At 45.9% G+C, this 22072-nt stretch overlaps 1 protein-coding gene and 1 long non-coding RNA gene across 2 annotated transcripts; one reads left to right on the top strand and one right to left on the bottom strand.

Moving 5' to 3' along the window:
• Window positions 1-1408: 1408 nt before the first annotated feature.
• On the bottom strand, window positions 1409-17993 carry RTBDN (retbindin). The gene is made up of 6 exons (XM_083490842.1): window positions 17866-17993; window positions 9300-9474; window positions 7694-7778; window positions 7284-7412; window positions 6342-6450; window positions 1409-3193 (listed from the first exon to the last, which is right to left on the bottom strand). Exons 2-6 carry the CDS (start codon window positions 9463-9465, stop codon window positions 2891-2893), a joined length of 792 nt encoding a protein of 263 aa, XP_083346968.1. The 5' UTR covers window positions 9466-9474; window positions 17866-17993; the 3' UTR covers window positions 1409-2890.
• LOC310700886 lies at window positions 9366-20164 on the top strand. Its single transcript, XR_014522887.1, has 3 exons — window positions 9366-9466; window positions 17858-18122; window positions 19842-20164. It is a non-coding gene; the product is annotated as an uncharacterized lncRNA (long non-coding RNA).
• Window positions 20165-22072: the final 1908 nt, after the last annotated feature.

The following is a 22072-nucleotide window of genomic DNA, read 5'->3' on the forward strand; positions in this document are numbered from 1 at the left end:
CAGTGGTACCTGGGTTAAATACACTTCAGGTTACAGACTCCGCTAACCCAGAAATAGTGCTTCAGCTTAAGAACTTTGCTTCAGGATGAGAACACAAATCATGCTGCGGCGTTAGCAGGAGGCCCCATTAGCTAAAGTGGTGCTTCAGGTTAAGAACAGTTTAAAGTTAAGAACGGACCTCCGGAACGAATTAAGTACTTAACCCGAGGTACCACTGTACTGTGGGAATTATATTTACCTACTTTCTGCATTGATGCAAAGATTACTGAGAGAATATGTGTGAGACATTTGGAATAATCAAAGGGATAATAATAAATGTAAAACTTTGCAGTTGCTGTTGCTTGACAGAGGGATGAAGCAGCCACTGTGGAGGAGAGTCTTATTTATTTTAGCAAATCCTTTTAACAAAGTTAGCTCTCTCTCTCTCTCAGCTGTGCCCCTCCTCTGGCTCTCATGCCCCTTCTCATTTCCTCATGCTGCTTTATAGTCCGCTCCAACTCCATCCATCTCTGTCTCCCATCTTCCTGCCTAATGTAGCTTGCTCTCTTAAGAAGAGCCTCTCCACTCTATCAAGCCAATTTCCTTTTCCTTCAAGAGCTTCCTCAAAAAATGCTTCTTTACCAATCCCTCTCCTGAACCAGCTCAGCATTACCTTACCTGCTTTTCCACTATCCCATCCTCATCTAACAGACTCCCCACCACACCTGTCCTTTGGGCCAGGTCACTTTTGCTTCAGCACTGTTTAACAGTGTTAGATGGTTGTTTGGTAAGCGGCACTCAATAAGGCTAATGGGTACTTTTATAATACAATCCTGAACCAAGGAACGGTTCAAATGGAATAGTGCCTAAAGAGGTCTCTTGTTTTGAAGAAGAGTTTTGATTTGATATCCCGCTTTATCACTACCCAAAGGCGTCTCAAAGCGGCTAACATTCTCCTTTCCCTTCCTCCCCCACAACAAACACTCTGTGAGGTGAGTGGGGCTGAGAGATTTCAGAGAAGTGTGACTGGCCCAAGGTCACCCAGCAGCTGCATGTGGAGAAGCAGAGACGCAAACCCGGTTCACCAGATTACGAGACTACCGCTCTTAACCACTACACCACACTGGCTCTCCAGTTTGGAGAAAGCAAGCTAGCGGTCCTCACTGATCACAAGTATTGTCTTGCGATTTGGCAACTAACACCCATAATACCATATACACAATACTCTAAACACAATCCAAACAAGTAAATCAGGCAGCTTGAGCCATTAACAGAAAATTTCTGTCTAAGTGGACTCTCTCCCTTTTCATCCAAGTTCATTTTGCCATTCAGCCAGACGTGTCAAAAGCTAAGAAAGGGACTGTTCTTTGCAGAGATACCTACTGATCCCCACCCCCTGATTCTTTCCACAAATACTGACCCACGCAAGTCATTTTTGTTGTTTAATTTCTCCACAAGTAATAGGTTTGAACCAATACATAGTGTGCAATTTGCAACAAAGGTGGACAAGGGTGAACAAGCAAGAGCATGACAAGGCAGCTGATAAAGCAGAGCATGTTCGTGACACGAGATCTGTTTTGGACAGAAGGTGGACAATATTATAAAGGAAGTTTGCACATGGTAATACAGGGCTTGATGTGGTGAAATTCAAGGAGTGCTGCATAAGATATGGAGGACACGGGTAAGAACTGGCTGTTAACCAGAAGGTTGGTGGTTTGAGCCCCCCCCCCCCCCCCGGGATTCCTGCACTGAATTCTAAGATTCTAATTCCAGGGATCCTACTATTCCGTCCACTCAAGATGAGATGCCGTTTTCTTTTTTTGGTTCACAAACTACTTTTCTGCCTAGGACAAACTACCGGTACATGGCACTGACCAGTTCAGACTGGAGGCTCTGTATATTTTTTTTAATGGATGTTTTAAACTTTTCCATGATACACACATTGAATTATTACAATGATAACCAATCTAAATCTAGCCACATCAGTGGCACAATCTCTTTCTCCTCCCCGTTCTGTGTTTGGTTGTATACAAATTTAAGCTAACTATGAAGCACTGGCCATTTTAATACTGCAGCAGCTACTGGTTTACAAAGATCTGCAGTTTCCTTGCTACAGAACTGTAACCAGCCTTTTAACTCTCAGATCCTACTTCCTAGGCAGTGATTTTTTCTGCTGCCTATGTCAAGCGCAAACAGCGAAGGCTGTTTCATTTTGGCTCAGTTCTACAGGCAAACATCCCTAAAGCCTTATTATTAGTAGCTGGGGTTAATAGTCAGTGCAGAATGATCTCATTAACTTATTTATTCTTAGTCTATGCAACCTCTCACTCTCTCAGGCCAGAGCCTTTGAAACACAGACATCGCTTGCTCCCCCATAGTGCTAGAGGAGACTGATTTGAGGACCACTGGGGGGTGGGAATGGGTGTTTTAGTCATTGGAAGGGAAGGCAGGGTGTTGAGAGTGAAGAAACCACCATTGACTGCTCTCCAACCCTGCTGTTCTAGATGGTTGTGGGTTCAAGCCCCACGTTGGGCAAAATGATTCTTGCATTGCAGGGGGTTGGACTAGATGACCCTCGTGGTCCCTTCCAACACTACAATTCTATGATTCGATGTACAAGACGTGTGTAGGGGAAGCAGCGGCCACAGGCAAGCATACCGGGGGTAGAAGGTGGTGCTCTGGTGGGGTAAACTCTGCTTCTAGGGCATGGGGAATCAGAGTGCTCGGCTAAATTGCCACACCTGCTTCCTCTGCCACGGCCACACCCAGGTTGCACAGAGCTATACAAGATGGCAAGAAGCTGGTGACAAGGGACATGAAGGATTTGCATAGATCACAAGCGATCCCCCCCAAGCCTCAGAAAATCACAGGGGAGGGGGTTATTTTCCCCTGGGAGGCTGGCTGTCTCCAATCAGAACCCGCTCCCACTACCCTCCACGTCTTCCATGAAGACTGAGCGCTTCTGCATGTTCCTCCGCAGGCGACGGAGCAGGGGGTTGCCTGGGCAGGGCCCTCCAGGGCTGGCGCGGCCTCTTTCAATGCCTTCCTTGGTGGTGTCTGGCTCCTCGATGCTGTCGCTGTCTTCAAGACGCAAATAAGAGGCAGAGAGGGCTGAGTCAGAGGCCGTCAGCGTCAGGCACTCGCAAGGATCAGTGCTGGCTACGAAGGAATCATCCCAGATGGTTTCGCAGAGCTCTTTGCCATTCTTGTACATCTGAGGGGAAGAGAGAGGTGGGGAGCTGTGAATGTGAAGCGCTCTTGCTCTGCACAGCCTCAGTGCTGAAATTAAGGCTTGAACAACACTCCATCATCATAGTAATAATTTATTATTTATACCCAGCCCATCTGGCTGGGTGTCCCCAGCCACTCTGGGCAGCTCCTAACAGAACACCAATAACAATAATAAAAAAAATCAAACATTAAAAACTTCCCTAAACAGGGCTGCCTTCAGATGTCTTCTAAAAGTCATATAGTTGTTTACTGTACAGTGGTACCTCGGGTTATGAACTTAATTCATTCCGGAGGTCCATTCTTAACCCGAAACCATTCTTAACCTGAGGTGCACTTTTGCTAATGGGGCCTCCCGCTGCCGCCATGCCGCTGGCACGCAATTTCCGTTCTCATCCTGGGGCAAAGTTCGCAACCTGAGGTAACTACTTCCGGGTTAGCAGAGTTTGTAACCCAAAGCGTTTGTAACCTGAGCTACCACTGTATTTCCTTGACATCTGAAGGGAGGGTGTTTCACAGGGCGGGCGCCACTACCGAGACAGCCCTCTGTCTGGTTCACTGTAGCTTCACTTCTCGCAGTGAGGGAACCGCCATAAAGCCCATGGAGCTGGACCTCAGTGTCCAGGCTGGACGATGGGGATGGAGACGCTCCAGGTATACTGGGCCGAGGCAGAGGGATGTCAAGAGACTTTTAGCAGGGCTGGCTGTGTCTTTATGAGCAGAAGGGTAGAGTATCATCCAAACAAACCAATCTGGGGTGAGGGCAGGGACAGATCTACTAGGAAACCAATGAAGCTTAAGGGCCCTTCACCCCGGAGGGACCCCAGAAGCAACTTCGGACCACACTGCTTAAACATTTTGGGTCTAGTAGACTCAATTTGAGTCACGTGACTCAAATTGATTAGTTTTTTGTTGCCTATATTTCAACCATCCCACAAAGACATTGTAAAGGTGTGGCGATCTGTCGTGGAACAACCCCATTGAAAAACAGAATACTGGTTACCCAGACCTCATTGCTGGTTGTAAAGGGGGGGCGACAGTGGCCCCCCAAATGTAGGTCCGCCACTGGGCAAGGGGGTAGGTGGGAAGAGAAGAAGGAGCAGCACAATATGAAAGACAAATGCATTACCTTGTTTTGCTTTAGTTTTCCAAACTAATCTGTCACTCAGCAGACTCAAGATACCCAAAGTAGGTGAGAGACTGTTGTTGGAACTTCCAGCGCCCATGAACCCTGACCACTGGCCATGCTGGCTAGGGCTGGAGGAAGCCGAAGACAGACAACATTTTGAGGGGCCTGCAGCAGAGTGAGTATCTTGATGACTTGAGCTGTGTCACCAGCACAGTCCCTCCCGCATGGGGTGAGAGGGGCTTGCTTCATAGAATCCCGGCTGTTAGCTCCTGCCTCTCCCAAAAGAGCAACACAATTGCTACCACATGGCAGAAAGGCAGACTAACTGGGCCTGCTTGATTTGTGGCTTGCTTGATGTGGCTTGATTTCTAAACAAGAACTTCGTCAGGATATCATGCTCAAGGCCTTGTACACCATTCCCCCAATCCTTTGATGCTTTGAGATAATGGTTGATATTCTTCTGTGGGGATACAATTGCGTTCTGTGCATGATTAGATGCACTATTTTGCTTTCTAAAATACTGTAAAAAACTCAGTTTGAGGAGAGAGTGGGTCACAAATGACAGCTCCACCAATTCAAAAGGGCAGCAGCCACCACACATTACTAGCAATCCTGTCTGTCATCCTTGTTGGGCAAACACTGCAGGGGAAGAAGGGACGAGCTGTATGGTGCTGACATTGTTACACTGTCAGTCATATACTGCCCATTTCTTCTGACAGGCATCCTGCCAAGCTGTTGCTCTCTGCCTGCCTGCCTGCCTGCCTGCCTGCCTGTCACTGGACACAAACTCTGCTAGCTGCCCGAAGGTTCAACTGACTGTTTCAGTGCAAGACGACCAGCAGTCAGCAGAAATTAGCTTCACCTCCAGTGGAAAGGCTGAAACATGTCATGTAGAGTTAGAATATGAGGGGTTTCAATTTCTGCCGACCTTCGGGGTAGTGTAGCACCTGCCTTTTGAACTGCAGCTGGGATTTTGTGTGTGTGTGTGTGTGTGTGTGTGTGTGTGTGTGGTTTTTTTAAAGCAAGACACAGAAGAGGCTTCACTGACCAAGATCGCCCCTTGGGTGCCCTGTACATCCAAGGAAAACCTTGGAGATGTTTCTGTTTTGTTAAACCTTGGAGATGTTGGAGCATTTACTATCGGATTGACCTTAAGACGTTTGAAGTCTCTGGCCTCTTGCTAACATTGAGAGTACAAACAATTCCCTCCTCCAACAATTAGGCTTTTAGTCCTCATGATGAGAGATAAAGTTGGGTATTTGGGAAGCAGTGTGCTCTCTTGATGTCTGCCACCTGGTTTTAAGAGATGGGAGGAAACCCCTTGCCTATTCGCTAAGCTTGTGGGAAACAATTCCTCATTGTGTAACTGGCAATACAGAGGTAGCTAGAAAGAAATATTAAAACCACTGATCTCTTCAGGCATTTTCTTTGTCTTTGACTTGCAGTTTCTGACAGAGAATGCTGGTGGCACAACAGTTTTAAAAAATGCCAAAGAGCATATCATTATGTCAGCATTTTTACTCATGGCTCCTACAATAGTTCTGAAAATTTCCCAGCCTAACATCAATTCAGATTACCATTCCTCTGTGGAACAGTGCTCCTTGAAAGGATGAACCATGAGTGAGTAGTCACATAAGCTAGGTCTATTTGTTTTAAGAGAAGAATACAAACCCCAACAACTTCTACCTGAGGTTGGAGGCACATTCACTTTTAAGCTTTTCCCCCTTGAAGAGTGGGAACCTTATTCTAAAAAGGCATCACAAGTTGAGATAAAGACCTTAAGTTGTTGACAAAGCCCTTTCACATAATTTATGTGATTTTAGGAATACTGAAAGACTTGGCTTGGTTTGTGCTGAAGCTGAGGCCTCCTGGGAATGGTGTAATTCCTCTTTCTCCTTCAGCAATTGCTTTTCCCAAACATGACTCAGTACAGGCATCTCTTCATGACTCATGTGATTTCTGGGGCAGAGGGCTGCATCCATCTCGGGGCTTTTAGTGTCCTCACCTGGCCATACGACAGGCAGTCCTGGCTGCAGTTGTTTCCCTCAGGGCCCCAATGCCAGTCAGTGAGCCAGTTGCGAGCACACGTCAGGTCTTCCTTGCAAGCGTCATACCTGAGGTGACAAGAAGGTGTGGCAATAAGGAAAGCAGTTGAACTTTAATTGTTATTATATCAGACCATTTTTATTATATCAGACCAGACCTTTTATTATTGTTACATCAGACCTCCAAGGAGCTCAGGTTGGTGCACAAGGTCCACACACCATTTTGATCCTTATGACAGACAACCCTGTGAAGTATATTGGGCTGAATAACAATCCCCAGTTCAAGGTCACTCTGTTAGTTTTATGACTAAGTTTAATGGAGATATGAACCCAAGTTTCTCTATCTTTTTCAGTCCCAATGGAGGGTCAGTACTCACTAAGCACGTCCTCCTTTACCCCACCTTTACCCAATTCAACATTTTTTGCCAATAGAATTGCATGCATTTATTTCCACCAGTCCACTGCCTGAGGCCCCAAAAATGGAAGTATGTTTGTGTTGGGTGGAGATGCCCTTTAAAAAGCTTATGGATTTCCCTCGGTATCCAGGTTAGCTCCTGCACTTGACTCAGCTTCCCCACATCCAGCTGATTTATTCCAAAATTGAGCTGGGTGTGCCGAAAGCGAGATACAGGTGTCATAGATACAGTGTCCCCGAGCTTGTTGAATTTCTGTGGGGAAAATGACTTATAAAGGGCCTTTTAAGTGTAAAACAACAACAACCCAGTATGCCTTTCCCTGCTTCTCTGTCTTAAAATGGCAGGGCATTTCATTTAAACAGGACACCAGCAATGTGATGACACTCTCCTCTTCTGCTATCTCCAGGAGACGATGCTCTTTCCCTGTTTCTTCATCCCCCACAGGGTCCCCTCCCTCCCCAGTCGGGACAAGGAGACTTCACTCACCATTGGTCACAGAAACTCTGGCAGAGGGGCACAGCCAGCACAGCTGTGGGGCGCTGAGGATGAGGCCACTGGGCAGCGATGGGGGAGCAACGGTAAAAACATTCCAGCTGCTGTAGATAGCCCTCACATCTGCATAGGAGAAAGAAGCACCAGGGCATAAAGATGGCGGAGCAGGCCTAAAATGGCAAGCAAAGGGCTACCCACGGGGGCGGGATTAATAAAAAAATGTGAAGAAAGGTCGTGCCAAGGAGCAGATCTTCCCCATCCCAGTTGTCTGGTAACTTCCAAGACTAGTTTTAGAAGGAACTCCTACCTATTGGTAGGCCCAGCTTGTAGGAAAGGAAACACACACACACACACACACACACACACACACGACTGGAGTAGGCGTGGCTGCCTCTCTGTCTGACCTGCTGCTAAGGCTCCCACAGCGGTTCCAGTAGATGTCATTGGCTTTGGAAAGGTCCTGGGTGACCTCCGGTGAGCAACAGGCATCTGTGGGGAAAGGAAACTTCTGTCAGCAGCCCCTTTCCTTTGTGCTGAGATGAACCAGTTGTTATTCCGGCAAACCTGCATGTTACAGTCTGATTGCAACAGCTGCAGGTATTGCCTAACGAGCTGGATGTATGCAAATTGCCACCAGTTACCATGTGGCGAGCCAATGAATACATAAATTCCCTAGTAGGTATTCTGGGCATGATAAGAACCCTATACTCCTATACCCATGTCCCATTCCCCACCCGCTCCCTACAGTCTCTGTGGCCTCTGTGTACAACCCTACAAAGTTTCACCCAGGCACCAGGGGTTGCCTCTGCTGAGTTCCTTTGCACCCTGTGCACACACATTAAATTGTGATCAGCCAGGGCTATGAGATCATTGCAGCCTCAAAATGAAACACAGTACATATTATTCTCACTAGCCTTCCTCTTTTCTTGAAAAACAACCGAGGCTGAAAATGTACAAGAAAGACCTGTTAACTTTTAAAAAGTGAATCTTTTGATCTGTTTGTCTGGAGCGTTGCCCTCCTGATATATGGTCCTGAACCAAGAGAAAGTCCAGTTCCTGGACTCTGCAGTGAAAGATTTGAGGAACATGAAATTGAAGGGCCATCATATGGCTCTTTTGTTCAGCAGAGTCATGTGTAAGTCCTGCCCAGTAGCAGCATTCCCAAGATTTCTGAGGTAAAAAATTGATGGTCCATATCAAATGTGTTTGCATGGACATTTTTGTTATATAGTAAAATAATCATACAACATTGATTTCCTTGAACATAGTTAGCTGGGGGCTGCTGTTTCAGCTTTCTTCATGTATTTTTGTGATTGATCAATAGCACTATATTATGCAAAATATGACCTTATTAGTACAAGACAAAATATCAAGCTGGTAAATTCCTATACTAAATTAAAGCAAGACCACCCTTTATAGGACAATATAAAGGTTAACTCAATTTCCCTTGTCTGAGATTGTGTGTTTTTTAAAAGAAAAATAAAACAATCCCATGTGGAATAAAATGCCACTGAATCAATGGGTCAAACTTTCCCATTACATGTTTAGATGCAGCTATTAGTATAGGGCTAGGGGCAAGGCTAACTGGACCACTCATTCACTGTTAGAGGAAGTGGTGACACTGTGTCGGGTGTGGGGAAGCCCAGGCCCTCTAGATGCTGCTGGACTTCACCTCCCACCTTCCCTGACCATTGGGCCATGCTGGCAGAGGCTGATGGGAGCTGGAGGAGGGCTACAGGTTAGCGCCCAGAATATAAGGTAGAGATAAGTATCACCAGCTTCTAGACAACTCTTCTATGCCAACTCTTGTTAAAGGTACAGGTCTACTTTGCATCCAATCATCTCATTTATTTCATCAACCATAAGGAGGTTTGCTCATCTCTCCTCAAACCTGTGGGGAAATGCTGAGAGGAACCTTGGCTGCAGAGCTCCACTTCCTGCTTGCCCAAAGCTCTTCAAGCCTTGTAGCTTCTCCCTCCTGCTGCCTTTGTGCCCTTAACCAATACTCACTTTCTGCATAGATCTGGCAAATGCCAAGCTGTCCTTCTGGGCTTGGGCTAGCTTTGTGTTTCCCTCCAGGCAAGCAGCGATCCTCCATGCCTGTGGCACTGGTCCATGACACGACCAGTGCCCAAGCTATACCCATTATCCAGACAGTGCCACCACCGCTGCTCATTGTGACGACCTGAAAAAAGAGGAAAGGAAAGGATTACTAAATCAGTTTGGATAGCATAGCATAGCTTCACTGCTGCCTTGAAGCATGCCAGCTAGATTACACAAAATAGACTCCCACCTAGTCTTAGCTCCCCAGTGTGTTCCTATGCACAGCATGCTTTCATCTCTGTTCCACTCCAACAACGTCCTTATTTCCCCCCCCGTCTGCTTTGATAATCCACTGTAGAGTTGGACCCTTCCCTTGGTTCATTGTTTGACTCCAGAGTGAGGGGGAAATGTCCAGCAGCTGCTGTTATCTCCCCATCACCACAGGTAATTCAGGGCAAAGCCAGCTGCAGGCAGCTCTTCCAACACCTCGATTTAGGGCCAACTCTAGCCTGGGAAACACAAGCAGCTCCTACGATCCCTGATTAAACTTAGGGCTTCATTCATGAAACCAGTGCTATTTTTCTAGAAAAAGAGGTGCCGGAACTCACCATGAATGCCTCCTTTGTTTTCTTATAATGCAATGGTGCCCACCTGAGAGGTGCTGGAACTGAGTTCCGGCAAGTTCCGGCTGAAACCTCCCCCCTCTACATGAAACAGGAATTGATTGATCCATGTCAATTATGTAACAATTTGCAAATCTGCATACCAATCTTCCTATTTATAACCAATAAGAGTACCGAGGGGGGGGGGGAGTTAGAATGCACCTGCAGACAGGTAAGATTTGTATTATAAGGGTGTCAAAAGTTCTCAGCCAGCCTTTCTCAGTGGCTCAGTCTGCAGCAATTAGTAGATGACAAATCTCCATACTTAATTGCTGCACACCAAGCCAGTATTTAAGAACCAAGCCTCACAGGAATGTCATTTGTTTAAACAAGCTTAAACAGGCCACTTTGAGGGTATGTTCACATTACCACTGACTCCTACCCCTAGTTTCCCGAAGCTTCTTTTCACATGACGATAGCCACAATCCATATCGATCCTGTAGTTGCTTCACAAACACTGCCGTTTGATACGTTTTCCTCAAACGAACTTTAATCCAAGTAGAAAATGGTAAACAGTAATGAGAATATACCCTAATAGCCATAACAAATGTGCAGTTGAATTTCACGATTTGGAGTTTCCTGGGGAGTTGCAAGGGCAGGGAAACCAACAAGGCCATGCGTGCTGGGTTAAGACATCTCCGTCCCCTTTTGGAGGTGAGCAGAACTGTGTAAATGCAGCTGGGAAATTCAGCAGGGGGGTGACCTTGCTGCATTTTAAGCTGCTAATGTGAATATACTGTTAGTTTGGAGAAAAAGCAGCCTTGGGGCCCTGATCCAGGATATTATTCCAATCAGGATATGGTCCCTCCATTCACCCGGTGCTATACCAGCTGCACTGGCCCCTGGTGGAGTACAGGATCAGGTTTAAGGTGCTGGTTTTAACCTTTAAAGCCCTATACAGCCTGGGACCCTCGTACCTATGGGACCGCCTTTCCTGGTATGTCCCACAGAGGAACTTACGATCTTCAAACAAAAACATCTTGGAGGTCCCAGGCCACAGAGAGGTTAGGCTGGCCTCAACCAGAGCCAGGGCTTTTTCGGCTGTGGCTCCGATCTGGTGGAACGCTCTGCCACAAGAGACTAGGGCCCTGCGGGACTTGACATCTTTCCGCAGGGTCTGCAAGGCAGAGCTGTTCCACCAGGCCTTTGGTCAGGGCACAGCCTGACTCCCTCCTTTGGCAATCTTCACAGAACTCTAGCCCAATGGTTGCCATCAATTTGATTTGAATTAATTTTATAATGAAATTATTTTAGAATGTTGTATTATTTTATTGTTGTTAGCCGCCCTGAGCCCGGCTTCGGCTGGGGAGGGCGGGATATAAATAAAATATTATTATTATTATTGTGTGTGTGTGTGTGTGTGTGTGTGTGTCTAAACCAAGCCCTCTTGACTCATTTTCAGCAGAAAAGCGCTAGGAGGCCCCAACCTGGATCAGAGAGCACATTCCAGATCAGGACTCCACAGTTGCTTTTTTATTCAGAACGAGAGTGGGCAACCCTAGCTTTTCACACGACATCTCTTGCACTTTGGCTATTCCACCTCCTCCAGAATGCACTGGACCTTTCCATTCCCATGAAGGACTCTGTGCAGCTCAGAAGCTTGAATGCTCCTACACCAGCAAGAACAAAAAGGTCATTAGCAGCTCAGCAGAGAGAGAGAGAGAGGGAAGGTTGGAAAGAACTAGGGTAACTCAATAAGCTTGGCACTAATTGTGAGCATCAGTGAAGCCTGGCTACCCTACATCACCACTGTGGAACCATGCTTGGCTGGCTGCCTGGATTTGGTACAGTAATCTAGACAAAGGGTAGGTGGGTAGATAAGTATATGGAAGCTTATAGAAGCTAGGTCAGATTGCTTTATAGGCTAGTCCAGCCTTACCCCATCTGGTGTCCTCCAGTTGATGTTGGACGACAATCCCCATCATCCCTGTCCATTGACCATGCTGGCTGGAGATTATGGGAGTTGGAGTCCAACAAAAATCTGGAGGTTACCAGGTTGGGGGAAGGCTGTATTACAGACTAAGAAAAAGTGATGAGATTGAATGGAAGATGCTTTAATGGTTGGTAGAATGAGCACATCAGTCCTGGCTTCTAACTCCCTGCATAGTCTAGGGTGGGTGGGTGTGTATTTAGCAAGCTGGCCAGAGTTGCTGGGGCAACCCAGCCAGATGGGCGGGGCATAAATAAAAAGTTGTTGTTGTTGTCCTTCAGATTTGGCTTAAAAAACAAACCTTCCAGACCCCTCCCTCAAATCTCTCTCGTGCTTCCTACAGTCCCAGCATTGCAGCCACTAAGAGGGGGGTTTAATCCCCTCTAAACAATATGAATGGAGGGCCTTATTTTTTATTGTAAATTGTGGGTGCAAAGAATCCTGGCAGTGCAAGGGAAGATATTGGATTTCTATTAGAGAAGGAAATGCTGGAGAGTGAAATCCATTCGATCCAGGCACACGGCTGCCTTCATTGCTGTGCCTTTGAGCAAAATGTACCAGAGGGCAAAATCTCACCATAGAAAGTACTTTCAGGGCAAGGTGACACCCCTCCTTTTCCTTTGCTGTGTCTAATTTCAGTGAGGTGGCCTCATTTGCAACAATATGAAGCAAGATGCAGGACTAAATCATTTGGTCCCTTGAGGAGGGAGTCACCTTGGGTCCTGGGAGGCAGGTAGCCAAGTGAAATTTGACAGCAGACCTTCCTCTCAAAATCAATTTGGGACCAATCAATGGAGCTATGCTCCTTAATGCCTCTAGTCTGGGCCAGGTAAAGTCTTCCCTCATGCATTTTGGAGGTTTCTGAGCGGTGAGAAAATCACGTTTATATAGAAGGGTAAAGAGAAATGGCCCAGTCATTATGTAACACGGTCTCTTGGACTAAATTCACTTTATTCTCTCAGGCTTGTAAGCCGAATCCAATATCAAATCTTAGTTATCACCCAATATTCTTCAAACTCATATGATTTTGCTTTGCTCTGCAGTTTTACTTAACCTTTTTTGTTTTTAAAATATTTATATTTAGTTAGCTGGTTAGTTTCAAAAACTCACAGTAATGCAAAACAAATAATAAGAAATATTAATAAGTAAACAAAATGAACACAGAACCCTACTCCCCAGGTAAGTGTCTTTTTTGTATTTTCTTCTGCACAAAACAGTCAGGTGAATCAATATTCCCATTTTATGTTATCCTAGCAGGCCTGTCCAAATAGCTGGAGGCTGCAGGGTGTATTCTCTTCTCCTTGCTTGCAGATCAGATAAACCGTTGCCCCAGTTCACACAGTCAATATTTCCCCCAACAGAGTGGCTCCATCAGTGTAGGAAGAAGTCTCACCTGTCTCCAAATGTGGTGAGCACGTGTGCAATTTTTCCATTTTCTTTTTTATGGGGGAGAATTCCTGACATGCAAAGGTCATATTCCCAGAAAAAAAACTAGTCAAAACAGTGTTGTATTAAACTCTGCACATATTCCTTCAAGCCCCTCCGGATTACCCTCCGGATAATGTTGGACTACAACTCCCATCGTCCCTGACTGTTGGCTACGCTGGCTGGAACTGATAGGAATTAGAGTCCAACATTATCTAGAGGGTAACACATACCCTGTCCCTGCCCTAAAAACCCCCACAAAGTGCCAATCAAGCAGAATTTAAAATCTTGTTTACCTGGAAAGGTTCAGCTGTAGTTCTAATAAGAAAACATTTCACTCAGATTTCAGCCGGAACTCATTGGAACCGAGTTAATGTTATTTTGCGGTGGCAAAATAAAAGAAGCTACGTATACTCCTTAGTGCCACACTACAAAGGCTAATTAGTGTTAATGAAGCATTTCGGATCAGCTGGAAGCAGATCCACCTCAGGCATCCACACAGCACTCATAATCAAGCGCCATATCACCCCTCATCCTGCAATGCCCACTCCCATAACAAAGGCAAAAGTGGGCAGCGTGTTACTGCACCAACCACTGGAAAAATCAAGCAAAAATTGAACAAGAAAGTGTGAACATTTTCTCAGTAATGTGTTTTAAGTTTTATTAGTGCACTGACACTTTAGCACAAAAAAGACGCTTTTTAAAAAATGAAGAAAAACTCAAATGCAAGCTGTGGAAAAGGAATGGGAAGAAGAAATTGTATTGCAAAATATGAAACGGTGGCAGATTAATATCTCTGTTTAAGCAAAATACACCACTGATAAGCTGTTTGGCAGGGATGGGAGAGGAGTGTGGGAGGAGGGCAAATCGCATTATCTGTTCTCTTTCCCAAGCAGATAACTGTGGAATGTTAACTTTTGCAAAAGTGCTCTGTGGGGGCAAGACTAGTAATGGTGGTGGTTCTGCTGGGTATGCAAGGCAAGTAACGTAGGAAGGTTTCACCAGCGGGCTCATCGCTGACTACAGCTTCCACAAGGTTCATCCATAATATCTTGCACCATAATATCTTGCAAGTTTACATTTGAAAGTCCGGAGCTGAAATTGCATTGGAATTTGTTAGGAGTGGGGTGCAATAGCACAAAGAAGATGGGAGAAGTCCTGGAACACAACAGTCTGGCAGCAATGTCATCTGGATTCTGTGTAATAACTATGAAAATAAGTGATGTCAATTTCAGAGAAAATGCTTTAGTATGGAACCACCTCAAATGAACTTGGTAGCTTCAAAGAGAGCTTTGCTCATTCCTTGCAGATTGTATTTATATTGCCCATTCATCTGCCTGCTCAGAGCCTGCCCGATGAGCCTCGCTCCATAAAATATAATTTAACAACACCTATAATGTGCAATATTTATTTTGTTTAGCAGGTCATCGATTTGAAGGTAGTTATTTCAGGTCTATGTCAACATTGTGTCCATTGGCTCAAAGTCTCTGCCTTTCTCAAGCTCCATTCTAGAAACCCCAGCCCAATTTTGCGTTAGACTCCTGAACACTTAGTGAATCCTTCAACATAAAGGTCTCACCCGGTGTTAATTGACTGACATTGAGCAATGCCTTTCAGATGGCCTCACTCTGTTTTATCCTTGTGATTCTCTGGCTAGCTGCCTGGAAAATACTGGTGGCCTCAATCCCAGCAGATTAGGGACAAGCCCCAAAGAAAGTGGCTTCCTGTCCTTCCCTCCCTGCCATAATTAGTTCTAGTCTGTAGAGCAGAAGAATGCAACTGCTATGTATAAAATCACCCAGTACACACATCTCAAGAATAATAGCATGAGACTCTTAGTTGGTGGTGCTGATTACGCCAGAGTTGCAGGTTCGATCCCCATATGGGATAGTTGCATATTCCTGCATTGCAGAAGGTTGGTCTAGACAGGGCCGAATTTAGGTTTGATGAGGCCCTAAGCTACTGAAGGTAATGGGGCCCTTTATATGTCCAGCTGTCCTTTATCAACAATAAATAGTTGCTGCTTTTTGTGTTGAATACATGCTATGTGGAAATTTATCGACCTAATAGGTATCTAAAGCCATTTGCACATAACAAAATATGTATTTTATCAAAGTAATTGTTGAATTTATCTTATATTTTGGAAATGTACATCCAGTTTTTTTCCTTTAAATCCCCCCCCCCCCAAGAGAGTGGGGTTCCAAGCTATAGCTTGTTTAGCTTATATGTAAATCCGGCACTAGGTCGAGATGATCCTCAGGGTCCCTTCCAACTCTACAATCCTACGAGTCTAAAATTCTTCTCTTTATGGAGTGTCCTGGGAACAAATTACCACTAGCCTTTTACAAAACAAAACAAAATTAACTGGACCTCAGTGAGTTCTATCCACAGCTTTGGAAAGTAGCAGACAGGGCTTAACTTCAGCTGAGACTCAACTCCAGAATCCATTTTTAGTATCAGAATACAGCCCTGGCTTTCCTGCATATTGGGTAACCAGAACAATTCCATAAATATTTAGGATTATGGAGCAGGCTTTCAGACTTGACTCTCAACTGCCTTCATCCCAGCATAAAACCCGGTATTTTTTTAAGGGCATGATGTTTTATTCTCACTCAAGACAGCTTCACATGTGTATACTCAGTAAAACTATACAAAATGTGACTGCAGTACATACCCTTTCAAATTGTATGTATCAATGCCTCAGGAAACCACAGCTCTGTTCCTGTATATGTACTGGTAAATATTTGTATGTGGTACATAGAAAATAACTCAAAGGGACATACTTCTGTGTAGACAAATAATGGCTTGCCATGTGAGTGAACCAACTGTTTGTAAGAATATGTGAATATACAGAATGAATTCAGGACTCAATGCTACTTGAAAAAGCTTGCACACTACTGACATGATCAGAAGTTGATCCAATAAAATGAAATAGTGCTGATTCTAACAGAAAGCAAGATGTCCCACAAAGAAAATTCCACAATCCATATTAGGGCAATGCCTTTATTAGGTCAAGCAAGGTATGGCAGAATAGTATGCAAACTCTTGAATTCTCCAGAACTCCTAATCAGGCTTGATGATAAATACAGAAGGGAGTGAAAAATGACTAGTGGAGAAGAAGCCATGGATTTGCATCTAGCTTAAGACACTTCACCAACAGCCATTTCTTCTCCCTCTTCCCCCCATTTGCTTTGCTTACCATCTTCTAGCCCGATGAGAAATTCTGCAGAACTTGAAAGTTTGCACACTATTTTCTGGCATTTTGGTTGGCTAAATAAAGGTACTCCCCAAATATGTATTGCAGAATTCTCCTTGTTACTCTTATTCTTTGCAACTAAAAACAGGGAGACACCTCTCCATCTGTATCTTGTGATTATGCAGTTCGACGAAATGGTTCAAATACTGAGCACATTCCAAGAGTCTGTCTTCAGGTGGCTAGGTATCGGAGTGACAGCAGGCACCCAGTGTGTTGAAGGAGGGGCCAGGTCACCAAAGAGTTAATTTTTACGTATGCCCCAACCCCTCCAGAACCTCTCTTCTCAACATAATTGCAGAAGTATCCTCTTTTATCCAACCCTAGTATATTTCCACAAGAGCAATAAAGGAGAGTTTTGAGGGGTAAAGCTAATACAAAGCTAGGCTTAAAAAGGTGCAGACCTCAATTTACAATAGCAAGGTGATACTTTTCAATTAATTGGTTGCTCAAGAGGTGTCTACTCAGTTAAGCTAATCAATTCACTAAAAGCTGCAAATACCCCACTTTAGTAGTACTCTATATGCCAAATGATGGAACTACTGCACAACAGCATTCACACGTTGCAAATACTAGCGAATCTCTTTCTGTGTGTCTTTTCCTATTGAAGGACTATTACACCCATGAGCACCCCTCCTAACCTTGGCTACTATTGCCATAAAGGAAAACCGTGGACTCTGGGACGCCGTTCTTTCCCCCAGTCCCGCTACCCAAAATGCGAACAAGTTGAACCGGAGCTCGGTAGACTTAAAAACAAGACGCCTGGTACGCAACGACGAAAACCAAAAACAAGAGCTTCTCGTTTTCTGTTCCCTGAAATCCCTCACGTCTCCTGAGGCTAACGGAGGAAATATCCCGTCCTTCTACTTCGGAATAATGACCGCGGAAGAAGATGCACCCGTTTCCATCCTCACAACCCCCAAACACCAATTAACCCTCTCCCCTCCGCCGCGTTGCAATCACAAACAGTATTAAAGGCGGGGTAGTGAAATCAATTTAATTCACCCGGATTGCAAGGGGAGTATAAGGCTGAAGCGCGTCGGGAGGTTCCTTACTCCGAGATAGAAGCGATTCTTTATTGCCCCGAGGGTGTCCCAAGGCGCCCACCCACGATCGCCTTGTTTTGTCTGCAAGAAGACGCGTGGCCGGGGCCACTGCCTTTGACCCGCTTTTCACCCCGCGCCTCCAAGCATCCCGCCTGCAGACAGGCTGCAGCCGCAGCAACATTGCTGTGCACGGCTGGGGCTTGGGGAAGACGCCTACCTGCAAGCGGCGAGGCTGCAGTCGGCAGAGGCGTTGCAGGACGAGGGCTGTCCGGATCGGCTAGTCTGGCGGCTTCAGGCAAGCGTGCCCCGATCCCGGATCGGGAGGACTCTGGGTCGAGCTGGCGGCGCAGTCGCTGTCTTCACCACGCGCTGCTCCGGAGGAATGGAGCTGAAGAGTCGCTGCCGCCTCTTGCCGCTGCTGCAGCAAATAACGCGGGTCCTCTCGCTCGCTCTCTTCCCCCACCCCTCCCCAAGGTGCGCAGGACGCCAGCCAGCCAGCCAGCCCTCGGGTCTGCTGGGGGGGGAAAGAGCGGGACCGCCCAGAGGGAGATGCGGGAGGAGAGCGGGGCCAGCCGGGCAAGGGGGTCGCCTGCTCTCCCGGCCACTGCTGCAGAGGCTTAGGTCGCATTTGCAGCGCATCAGAGGAAGGTGCAAGGCGCTGTACGGGGAAAGCGACCGGCCGTCTAGCCGCACTGAGCGGCTAGGCACGGGGCAGGGCAAACTGATGGTGACTTTCCCTGTGGGATGCTTAGAAGACCCACAGTTCGTGCCTTCTCCCCAACACGCTCACAAACAGGCCAGGGAAGAGATAACCGGTCCTTGTGATTTGCTTCCAGCTTCTGCTCCCGAATAGAGGCTCAGTTTAGAGACTGAGAGTTGCGTTCCATAAATTTGTCTAATACGGTTTTGTTTTGTTTTTTAATTCATGGTGGTCATCAGAACATGTCCTGGAAATGTGTTCCACATGAGTGCTAATTATGTAGTGTGGAAGTATTTCAGGTTCCCATTCATCTGTATTTACTGCCATTCAGTTCCACTGGATTACTGGAGAGAGAGAGGAAGGAAGGAAGGGCTTTGCTACTCTACAAGACACTCCTCTCCACAGTGGAGATTCTCAGACTCAGTTTTTCTCAGCTTTGGGACATAAATTCAGTTGTTACTGGAAAGTGAGAAATGCATGAAAGTGGGTCAAAGTAAACCCACTTGCTCAATCCGCAGTATATTTATTGAAAATAATAAGCCTTCACTATGTGATTGATTTCTAAAAGGAGTGACACACAGCTCAAGCCTACAAGGAAATCCTGCCCTGCCCTAAGGCTAGGAAGCTACCTTTCCGAGTCACAAATATGTATGCCCTGAGTAACCTAGTCCCTGGTTACTCAGCAGGGACGTGGGTGGCGCTGTGGTCTAAACCACTGAGGCTCTTGGGCTTGCTGGTCGGAAGATCGGCAGTTCAAATCAGCCTGATGGGGTGAGCTCCTGTTGCTCTGTCCAAGCTTCTGTCAACCTAGCAGTTCGAAAGCATACCAGTGCAACTAAAAAAATAGCTACTGCTGTGGCAGGAAGGTAAACACTGTTTCCATGCGCTCTGGCTTCCATCACAGTGTCCCGTTGTGCCAGAAATGGTTTAGTTATGCTGGCCACATGACCTGAAAAGCTGTCTGTGGACAAACGCCAGCTCCCTCGGCCTGAAAGCGAGATGTCCCACAAATAACCCAGAGATGCATTTTAAATAAAAGGGCACATTCTACTCATGTAAAAACACACTGATTCCTGGACCGTCCACGGGCCAGATTGAGAAGGCGATTGGGCCGCATCTGGCCCCCTGGCCTTAGTTTGCCTATCCCTGGTCTACACTGACCAGCAACAGCTCTCTGGGGTTTCAGGCAAGAGTCTCTCTCAGTGGTGTAGCGTGGGGGGTGCAGGGGGGGCCGGCCACACCGGGCGCAACATCTGGGGGTTAGGGTTAGGGGGCGCAAATCCACGGGTTAGGGGGCGCAAATTACTTGCCTTGCCCCGGGTGCTGACAACCCACGCTACGCCACTGGTCTCTCTCAGTCCTATCTGAAGGTGCCAAAGACTAAACCTGGGGCTCTCTGTAGAAAGCACAGTGCTGGACTACATGAAGCATTAACCTGATCCAGTAGGGCTCTTATATTCAAATTCTCAGGATGTGTCTACTATGAACTCTAGGGTGGTGATTCTGAGCTGTGTAAGGACTCACGGATCCTTGGAATTTTATGTGGATGAGTTGTGTTTTCAAGCTGCTGGCAGTGGGAGCTGAAGTCTGGCAGAAGAAACTAGGAGTAACAAAACACGACATAGTGGTTTTTTAAAAGACAGAAGGCGATGGGCAGTGAAAGTCCCACCTCCAACAAGGCTTATTGTGTGGCCTTGGACACCGATATTTGTTTTGTTTGTTTCATTTATCCTTCTATAAAATGTTAGCAACAGTGGTCTGCCTCACAGAGTTGATGTGAAACACAATAAAGATGGAAAATATTTTTTAAACTCTACTATATAGTTTGGAAAGTTGTTTGTGCACATTTGGAGCCCTCTTAAGATATTGGAACCACATTTTGCATGACAGTTCCTGAGGTCAAAGGGACGTGGGTGGCACTGTGATCTAAACCACAGAGCCTAGGGCTTGCCAATCAGAAGGTCGGCGGTTCGAATCCCTGCGTTGCTCGGTCCCTGCTCCTGCCAACCTAGCAGTTTGAAAGCATGTCAAAGTGCAAGTAGATAAATAGGTACCACTCCAGCGGGAAGGTAAACGGCATTTCCGTGCGCTGCTCTGGTTCGCCAGAAGTGGCTTAGTCATGCTGGCCACATGACCCGGAAACTGTACACCAGCTGCCTCGGCCAGTAAAGTGAGATGAGCGCTGCAATCCCAGAGTTGTCCACGCCTGGACCTAATGGTCAGGGGTCCCTTTACCTTTACTATATAGCTTGGAAAGTTGTTTGTGCACATTTGGACCCCCTCTTAAAATACTGTAACCACATTTTGCATGACAGTTCCTGAGGTCAAAGAGCAGGTTCTCATCTATTTTTGGATAAAATTGGATGCCATTTTTGAATCAAGATGCCAGACTGAACCTTTCAAAACTGCACTAATTTTAACTGCTGTTTTCAAAACTGCACTGATTTCTGACTTTCCTTAGAATTCCTGAGCAGTACTGTACTGCGTATGAGGCTGCTAGTGTAATATAAATAGTAAGGATATTTTTAAACTATCAAATTCTATTGATTGGCCACACTAGAGGCCTGGTTCTGTTCTATTCTGAGGCTCCTAATGGAGTGACCGTCCTTAAATTTGCTTCCTCTCTTTGCAATCTATTATGGAGTGAAGCCATCCCTGCTCTCTCTCGCTCCATCTTTAGAGGAAGTCCACTGTACTGCTTCCTCCTCGGTGCCAGAGAGGTGATGGCATCTGACTGCTTCTGAGTCTGATTTGCAAAGAGTGTTTGTTCCTGGGGCCAAGGAATCAACAATGATAAAACAACAACAACAACGTTCCTCAAACAAAAGACATAAAGATGCAAACCGACCCTTCCCTCCTCTACTCCACGTGCAAAACCTGCCTTAAGCCAAACCAAGCAGTCTTCTAAAAATAACCATTGCATAAAGCGCAGTAGTTTCTTATTGCATTGTTGAACTGTGAAAAACAGCAAGGACTGCATGTCTTTAGAAAATGCAGAAGCGATGAACAGGAAGCAAGGACCATGTTCTGTTTTCATCCTTTCAGTCCTTCAGAGGCAAGAAAAGGGAGGTGGTTATAATGTGCAACTGAAGAAGGTTGAATTGGTGAGAACTTGAGCCAGTCTTAGTACCTGGGCTTTCTGGACGCATGCCCTCATTCAATCATGATGGAAGGTATTATTTTGAAGAGAGTTTGGAAAAAGGGGTCTGAAACCAGTCCTGATTTGTTTGTCACTTCTTCAGATTCTTAAGTCAGCTAGTTTATGACACCCTTGCATTTCAGCTTCTGTAGTATTACTATTACTTTTTTCCTTTCCTTTCCTTTTTGGTAAAGTCTATTTAGTGTTCTCTCTGACTTTATTCCATTAAGCTCAAGCATCCAAGGTCATTGGGCTTATGTACATGCAAAGAGCCTTTCTGGACAATTAATCTACATTGAAATGAGTGTGCAGTTGTGTTGCCCATTTTGTGTGTGGATGCCAAATGTTTTCCCACTGCCTTTCATAAGCACAGGCTGGCTTGAGTGTTGCTTAGAACGTACAAACAGGTGACAGAATCTAGGTTGGTGTCAATGTGCCAAGAGGGTGAGAGGCCATTATTGGGGCCAGGGAGTTCGCAGAGCACTAGAATTAGCTTGGAATAAAGGATTTGCTCCATAATCCAGCCAATGGCATGATGGGCCTGTTATGTACCTCTTAAGTACATAATTAGTGAAGACGCATTGA

Source organism: Podarcis liolepis, assembly GCF_965112155.1.
Source record: "Podarcis liolepis genome assembly, chromosome: 2".
Lineage (NCBI taxonomy): Eukaryota > Metazoa > Chordata > Lepidosauria > Squamata > Lacertidae > Podarcis > Podarcis liolepis.

Coding starts and splice junctions, on each gene's coding strand:
- RTBDN (XM_083490842.1), bottom strand. CDS start 9,465: ATGAGCAGCGGTGGTGGCACTGTCTGGATAATGGGTATAGCTTGGGCA. Junction 7,413..7,693: donor TGTGGGAGCCTTAGCAGCAG/GTCAGACAGAGA, acceptor TCTCCTATGCAG/ATGTGAGGGCTATCTACAGC. Junction 3,194..6,341: donor ACTGCCTGTCGTATGGCCAG/GTGAGGACACTA, acceptor TCTTCCCCTCAG/ATGTACAAGAATGGCAAAGA.